This window comes from Giraffa tippelskirchi, chromosome 10 (assembly GCF_054371585.1).
Source record: "Giraffa tippelskirchi isolate mGirTip1 chromosome 10, T2T-mGirTip1v1.2.pri, whole genome shotgun sequence".
Lineage (NCBI taxonomy): Eukaryota > Metazoa > Chordata > Mammalia > Artiodactyla > Giraffidae > Giraffa > Giraffa tippelskirchi.
In genome coordinates, this window is record NC_137284.1 from 93,038,438 (window position 1) to 93,046,805 (window position 8,368).

Here is an 8,368-nt window from a genome sequence, read left to right on the forward strand (position 1 = left end):
CTGAAAAATTCCTAAACTCGAGTTGAACACGCTCCCATGTTCCCTGCTTCCCCCTGTGCTCCAGCCTAACTCCACCAGCATTAGTGGAACACCAAACTCTCACAGTTACAGCAAGATCTTACTGGCCCCAGAACAGTTTTCAGATTGGAAGCATTCCACAAGCTTACCTACATCAAATCAAAACACCTGGGAACACTGATGCACAGAAACATGCCTGAAGTAACGAAGGTAGGCCTCCAAAGGACCCAAACAATGATCCATTGAGGACTTTCTATCCTTACTGATCAAACAACTTATCAATCATTTAAAAAATATTTTTTAAAACATCCTGGTCCCCAGGAAGAACTCTGCAAACTCAGCCATAAGTCCCAAACTGCCAAAGTATTTTTTTCTAGCACTTGATAAAACTTATCAGTGACTATATATCAACTGTACTCCATCAAAAGCATGGATATCACAGAAATCAGCTTTCAAAAAATCTTCAGCTTTATAAAATTAAGATAACATGGTTTACTCTAGAAATAAAATTTCTGATTGGGTATATCTTTTCCATTCATCACTGGTTAGTTAAAAATCCTCATTAATTCTAATAATAAAATTTTCTAGAACTAGCTTCATTAATATATGATGATGATAATCTTAATAACATCTAAAATATAAGAAAGGCACAAATTCATTAAGCACTTACTATGTGCTAAACTCTTTTGTATTGTCTCAGTTAATCCTCACAACAACCCTGCTATTATCTTTGAACTTTTTGGGCAACTTGATGTATAGTTTAGGACATCGATGAGCCATACACACCTGGTCCTTACTTATAAATGCACATTCTTTAAAAAATAAGAAGTTCAGGTGAGGCAATTAGAAAAGAGAGGCATCTTTCTAAATCATGAAGTTTTCCCCCAGTTAGCTTGGAAAAATGTCTTCCAATAAATCTATGAAGCTAGAGAAAGAAAATTATTTTAAAAGGTTAGCTAGATGAATTGGCCTTCCTTGGAATTTTCTATCATAATGGCAGCTCACATCTTAGATTAGGCTAATCAGGTTTCTGGGACCCTTCCTTTGAAGAAATCTTAGTGCCTCAGATCCAGGTCTATCCCCTCTCCACTATGGGGAACACATCACCTTGGGTTTTGGACACAGACCCTTAGTTTTCTCACAGTCTTAAAGGCCACACACTCACAAACTATTTGTAGGACAATTAGGCTTGTGTACAAGATGCAGTGATGTTTGGCACCAAGAGATTATAAAAAAAGAAAATAAGTCCAATATTTGTAGTTTAAGATATTTCTAATGTGAAGGCTTGCTTTTTGTTGTTGTTTAGTCACTAAGTTGTGTACGACTCTTTGCGACCCCACGGACCGTAGCCTGCCAGCCTGCTGTTCATGGGATTTCCCAGGCAAGAATACTGGAGTGAGTTGCCATTTCCTCCTCCAAAGGATCTTCCTGACCGAGGAATGGAGCCCACATCTCCTGCACTTGCAGGTGAATTGTCTACCGTTAAACAGTCTGTGTAGTATGACTGTATTTCAAATGTAGGTACATTCAATAAAGGAACTTAAGTTCATAGGTCTCAGAGGGACCGGAAGAGATTTTAAATCCACTCCCTTACTTTACAAGAAACAGAGCAGGCCCAAACAAGGAAAGAGGTTCCCAAGGTCATACACTGGAATTAGAAAGCGGATTCAAAGCCCTCTCTCCTGCTCCCTTCACCCTTCAGTCTGCCCTCAATATAACCCCACATGACTACATTCAAGCACAGAAATAACTATGCCTTCTGAACCCAGGTGATGATCTGGCAAGGTTCAAAAGTATTTACCAAAAAAAAAAAAAAAAAGCATTTGCCAAATTCCTCTTGACATAATTGTAGCTAACTTTGGATAAACAGTAACATGAACACAAAGACTTTATTACAGAAATCTCAAATCATTCAGCTAACATTTCATACTGATATAGGTGGAGTATTGAAGTAGAAAAAGATTCAAGGAGTGGAGAAGGAACTATATTACAATAGTCAGGTTGTTCAAAAGTCTGCAACTCCTTCCTTCCTTCTGAAACTGTGGCCAAATGGAGCAGAAGATAAAATGATTCCTTTTTCATTTTTCCAGCCTGGCTTTTCCCCCAGAGTTTAGTCCATAAAAAAATATCATATCACAATGTTCACAGCACCATTATTCACCATAGTAAAAAGGTGGAAACAAGCTAAATGTCTATTAACAGATGGATGATAAACAAAACATGATATATACATACAATGGAATATTATTCAGCCATAAAAAGGAGTGAAATCGATACATACTGCCTCATGAATAAACAATGAAAATATGATGCTAAGTGAAAGAAGATGGACACGAAGGGTCATATGTTGCAAATATATAGTATCTAGAATAGGCAACTTCATAGAGACAGAGAATAGAATACAGGTTTCCAAGGCTCAGCCCCAGGGGAGGGGGAATAGGAAATTATTATATTAATATAATGGAGACAGGGTTTCTGGCTGAGATGATATAAAAGCTCAGGAAATGAATAGTGTTGAGAGTTGTACAACACTGTGACTATACTTAGTATCACTGAATTGTGAGACTTTAAAATGGTTAAAATGATAAATTTTATATTTATTTTACAATAAAAAAATTCACATCAAAATCTGGATCATATACCTTCATTTCTTAGTTGGAATTCCTAAATTCACCTATTAATTGTTATTAAAGCACAGTCTCAAAACCTGCTTACCTGCTTACTACTGATGACATCCTGGTCCATCTACGTACACTCACCACATGGAGAAACACAATCACGTTGTGTCCTGCAGAGATCCATACATAATCAGGTACCCAGCCTGGGACTTCCCACACAATGACTCCAGCAAGAAGGCCAATGGCAAGACGAAAGCAACCAGTGTTTCTGGGGACTTTGGCAACCAAATACCCTGATACCAAGTCTCAGCTAAACCTTTAAACTCCTCACCACAGGAAGGGAGATATACGGTTCGTGTATATATATACACACACAATCTATCCATGAAGAAAACTGTGTGCACATACCAGGAGAACTCCAGGAACTGCTAACCCAGGCCTGCTCCACCAGGCCCAGGAACAAAGAGATTTCAGCCCATAGATGGCTATTTGGTAAACTGAGCAATCGCACAGTTACACTGAAAAGTGGGGCTCTGTAATACAAATGTACATAGTTAGGAGCTAAATCTTTGTATCTTTACACATGAAAGAATATAATAAGCAAGATGTACCACTTGCGGCTTCTAAGGAAAGGAGAGCTTTACATTTTTTTTTTTTTCCTTAAAAGAATCTATTTCTTATGAGGTAAAGAGAATCTGAAAATAAGGGTCTTCTGAAATTGAAGCCTGGGGGAGGGTGCAGAATATTTTTGTGTGATATAGTCATAATCTATCAACCAGGCCTAAGAGATGCCAATTCTGGGCCATACCATGACCATTATTCAACTTTAAAGGTTTTCACAAGCTCATCTTTTCTGGAAACCTCTTCATTGCCACTGGTCTGATAACTGAGTCCCAGAAGCTTTTAAAGGTGTCAAGAGTTTGTCTGTGAAGAAAAACAATTTCCAGTGATACTTTCCAAAGCCAACACACATGGACATTGAGCACAAATAAGCTGCCACTTGTAAGTAAGCCACTTGACATCATTCCCTTGTGCATCCTAAAGACACATGTCAAGATCACACTAAGATATTTAGAGGCAAACATCTTTAGAATTCGGTTTCGTTTCCAATCAAAGTGCTTAATTAGCAGAAACATTATGCTAGAGAGCTGTCCTTGAATATGCATGCATTTTAACCTCCATGTCATTTTTTTTCTGAAGCACAAATTCTCCTCTCACTGGATGGTCAGGAAACAATTAGGCACAGAAAACCAACTGTCTGAGGTGTGATCCGCAAAACAAGTTCCATCTTTCCAAGCAGGTTTCAGCTGCCTACCAGGGTGACATCGCATTTTATGAGGGAAACCATCCTTTGGCATCTAATGGCCTTTTTCTCCATTCATTTTGGATGAGCCAGGCTCCTATGGCCTAGTTATGGCTGAACGCTTTCAACACTTCCCGCCAACCTCTTCTGCACCCCTGCACTTCCTCCCACCTCCAATTTCAGTCAACCACATTTACAAGACACCAGTTAGTAAATCACAATTCAATTGAACCCATCCATTCGTTCAACAGAAAGTGGTCTTTGGAGTTGCTCCATGTGAAGCCCATAGGCCACAGTTACATATGGCAGGCTTGCAAACGTGAATAGGCCATGATTTATTTATGATGACCATGTGTGTTTGATGCCCAGTTCCAACAGGCTGTGGCTTCACTCACCTGTCTCTGTCTGGGATGACCTAGCTACTCACTGTGTTCCATTTTAGGTACTGTATTTCCACGCTGGGAAAACAGAGATGTGTGACCGGCTGGAGGCTATATACACAGATGCCCCTAACTCTGCTCACCACATTACAATCTGACCAAACGCAAAGTGGGCCAAACGTAACTTGCTGCAAAGGTTTGCCATGTGCCGTGGCTTTCAGCGGAGAAGTAGCTGCTGGGATGACTGATCACGTGGGGTTCATTAAACTGTTCTGTATTTACCCACAAGGAAGGCTGGGATGTTTGTGAGTGGAGCCCCGCTCCTCATTTCAACGATTTCCACCCCCCACTATTTGGCAATAATGCTCCAAAGGCGAATAGCAGATATGTATCAGAAGGTCCAAATGTGGACTCCAGCTGAAGTGCAGGAAACTTCTGCCTTCAATAGTCTCGACCCCTCTACCCCCCAGCTGCATTTGTACTTTGAAAGAAGTTAACATGAAGCAGTAGTCACCTGGGCGTGCTCAATTTTTGACAAGCCTTAGTCACTCTGTACCCAGCAGAACAATTCACATTATAGTCGAAATCCTGTGAAGATTCTGCCACACATGCTAACACTAAAATGCCAGTAGCTCCACTTACCTTCTTTATTAAGCCTCATAACCTCCCTGCTTTTTCCACCCTCTTTTCCAGCCTCTTCTAAATCTACATCTGCAGATGAAAAAGAAAAGGAAAAAAGAAAATAAGGAAAAAAAGAGAGAGAAAAAGGGGGGGAGGCAAAGTCAAGGGGGGAAGGGAGAGTGTTTATTTGCAAACAGATCGATATAAATACTGGATATGAAAATCTTTTAAAAATTGACAATGCAACATTTTCTCCCAAGTCCGGATTTCCATCTACCTGGCCCATATAGGTACCAAAAAAATAACTATGCAAGCAGCAACAGAGTAGCCTTTTAAACGGATACACCGTGGGGCTGTGAAAGCCCACACCGCGGGCTGCCACGGGGAGAGGGCACAGACAGACAGACAGACACCCCTGGCAGCAGGGCCTCTCTCTGTGCACTGATGATCTGTCTCTGTGTGTATTTATTTAGAGAGAGGGAGAAGCATGGAGGACACCGGGGGCCACTCTCTCTCCACACACACACTTTTTCCCAGTGGCTCTAGGTGAATGGAAAGGTTACAGGGTAATAAAAGGAGGAGGAGGCGGTGGGGTTCTTACTGTCGGAGCAGTGTAATTTGGCGGCGTCGATCCAGGAGGACCAGGGTTTGCCCAGAAACGCCTCCGGACTGGGCACTTTGCGATCCAGTGTCGCCATTGCTCTTCCTTCTTGTTGCTTTTTCCCTGTTCCTTCGGCAGCAGCAGCCGAGAGACACGGGATTCGAGAACGCTCCGACGTCATCTTCGGAACGTTCCGACATTGAGTGTTCTGAAAGGGGGAGGGAGGGAGGGAGAGATGGGAGGAGGGAGGCGGAGGAGGAGGAGAGAGCAAGGAGGAGGAGCCGGCGTTCAGCGCCGGGCCGGGCTCGGCTCGGCTCTCGGCATCCGCGGCCGCCAGGGGCAGCAGAGAGGCGCCCCGAGGCCCGGCGCCTGCACGCCTGCCGCCAGCACGCCCGCCGCCGGGGGCGGGGCTGAGAGCTGGGACCAGAGGATGCAGCGTGGGGCGTGAGGATGCTGCGGCGCCGCCGACACCGGCGCCCGCTAGCCGGGGTCCTAGGGGCCAGACATGCGAGAGGGGGTTGAGGGCGACCTGGCAGAGGCGCAGCCTGGGGCCGTGGGAGGGGTAGTCTTCCCCGCAGAGTTGCGCTCCAGGACGGAAAGTTTTTGCGTGCAGCCTTTCCAGCGCGTCCTGCCCTCGCCGGTTCCTGTCGCCCACGGTGAGGCGCCCCTGAGAGGATCCCTGCCGCTTAGTGGAGAGGGGCCGAGCAACCCCCCTCCCCGGACGACCACCTCAAGGGAGGAGACCCCTCTCCTCCCAGCCACCACTCCCTCCACCTTTTCTTCTCTTTCTCGGTGGACCTTGGGTGGTGGAGGATTCTGCGGATGCCTTTGGGAGCTGAGAGCAATGGGTAGATGGAAGTGGTTCTAAAAAGCAGGTGAGTTTGGAGCTAGAGGAGCTGCCTTTGCATCTCAGGCTGTGGAGCGTTGCAAAGCTCAAAACTCGGGGCCCCGCAATGCGAGTCTCCGGCTCTCAGAGAACCACTGCGCACACTTTGCTCCACATCCAAGGTAGTGGGAGTGAGGACTCACCCACTCTCCGAAGATGCTGCTTAGCGGACCAAGCCCCTGGAGCCGTTTCCAGCACTTCCTCCGTTGAGATGAGGGTCGCCCGGATTAGCGCAGGCAATCGGGCATCTGATTCTTGGGAGAATTCACTGCAGGCTTAACTGCTCTGGCCAGCTATTAATAGAGAGGAAGCGTTAAATTCCCTCTGGATTTTGGACATTTGATGCTTTCACTGAGATTCCCACCACTTCCTCCCTTCTCCCCCAGGGGTTGGCAGCAAAGGTGTTAAAAGGTCTTCTGGTATCTCTCATTTAAAAATAATTTTTTTTTCATTTTCTAGGAATTACCTAAAATATATGGACTCTACCCCACAATCGACGTATTTACCTCTTTTCCCCCAGCACCCTTTTAGTTCTCACAGACTATTTCTGCCCCATGACTGAAGCTCACGGATTTGAAGTTTCTTTGTCCTGAAGTCTGTTCTGGCTCTGTCATCTAATGTACCTGCACTTGGCATCCTGTACCTCAAAGCCAGGATCAGGATGAAGGAGGAGCTTCCGGTTGATCTTCAGTTGTGATGTTTGTGTGAATGGGCTTGTTTTTGGTCAGACCCGAATAAATTTCATTTGCCTTTGCTCTCTTTGGAAGGGTTCCTACATAGGAACCACTAAATGGCTAAGGTGTCACTGAGTGGAGATTCTCGTTTGAAGGACTGAGAGTATTAGCTGATATTTTTCTTACTGACTGATCTCATATGTCAGACACCGTGCTTGACATTTCCATCCATCCATCCATCTTTTCAACAATTATTGCTTGTCATAGACTACCATCCCCAGCAGAGAAAGACAAGTGAGACCCAGGCTAGTTCTGGTGATGATGCAATCTGATGGTCTCTGTGGAAGAAGGAAGGTGTGAAACTTACCAGCTTGTTGGAAAAACAAGCCATGTACTCAGTGACTGGCCAGGTCAGTGAGTGGTGTGGCCTCTCAGAGCTGTGCCTATCTGTGGGAGGAACTGAAATCTAGTTTGAAGTGATCAGAAAATATGTCACAGAGAAAATTAGGCACAGAGGAAACTACTCTGCTCTGCACTTTGGAAATGGGAGAGGATTTATAATGGTAAGGTGAAGATTGGTCTTGCCAAGGGAAGGGGGAGTAATGGTGTCAGCAGAGGCTTCAAGCTGAGCAAGTGTGGTGTGTTTGGGTGTTGACTGTGGTTTACCTGGGATGATGGGTTATTATTTGGGATTTGGGAGTGATGAGTTTGTAGTCAGGCTTGGGTCAAATTATGAAAGGCATCTTATGGCAGCCTAAAGAATTTGGGTTTTGTTGACAATGGGGAGCCACTAAAGGGCTTTCTGTAATAAAAGGATAAATAGAAAGTATGACTTATAAAGATTACTCTCTGGCCTTGGTACCCAGGATGTATTGGACTAGAGAAGCTGGTGAGAAAAGTAGTGCTGCACTATTCATGGTGGAAGAAATGAAAGCCTGAACTTTGGTGGTCCCTTGCATATGGAGAAGAAAGAGCAGGTAGGAGAGACACTGTGAAGTAAGGTGCCTCATCTGAGGGTGTGTTGCATGACTGGATTTGGGGAAAGGGAGAAAGACAGAGAGAGCTCTGAGGTAGAATAATGAGATCTCGGAACATTTTCCTCTTCCCCTATAGCTTTCCAATATTCTTTCCATTTTGGTGTTTATTCCTCATTGTATATGCAAAGGTGGTAGGCAGCCTCTCGGATGACCCCAATGATCCCCACATTTCAGTGTGCATGTCCTACTGTGTGGGCTGGACCTAGTGACTTGTTTCTAACCAACAGAAT

General features: G+C 44.5%; 1 protein-coding gene and 1 long non-coding RNA gene across 8 annotated transcripts in view; one reads left to right on the plus strand and one right to left on the minus strand.

Annotated features, from left to right (window-relative positions):
• ATXN7L1 (ataxin 7 like 1) overlaps window positions 1–5,751 on the minus strand; it is a 255,418-nt gene extending 249,667 nt beyond the window's left edge. For 5 of the 7 annotated variants that reach the window (XM_081535893.1, XM_081535892.1, XM_081535891.1 and 2 more), the window contains exons 1-2: window positions 5,542–5,751; window positions 4,962–5,030 (exon numbers count right to left, since the gene is read on the minus strand). In XM_081535893.1, the coding sequence (XP_081392019.1) occupies window positions 4,962–5,030; window positions 5,542–5,722 (250 nt within the window). In that variant the 5' untranslated portion in view covers window positions 5,723–5,751. The remainder of the gene's footprint in view (window positions 1–4,961; window positions 5,031–5,541) is intronic. The other 2 variants (XM_081535901.1, XM_081535896.1) reach the window with 1 other exon arrangement.
• Window positions 5,752–5,776: 25 nt separating this feature from the next.
• Window positions 5,777–7,182, plus strand: LOC145524155 (uncharacterized). The gene is made up of 2 exons (XR_014067261.1): window positions 5,777–6,416; window positions 6,887–7,182. It is a non-coding gene; the product is annotated as an uncharacterized LOC145524155 (long non-coding RNA).
• Window positions 7,183–8,368: the final 1,186 nt, after the last annotated feature.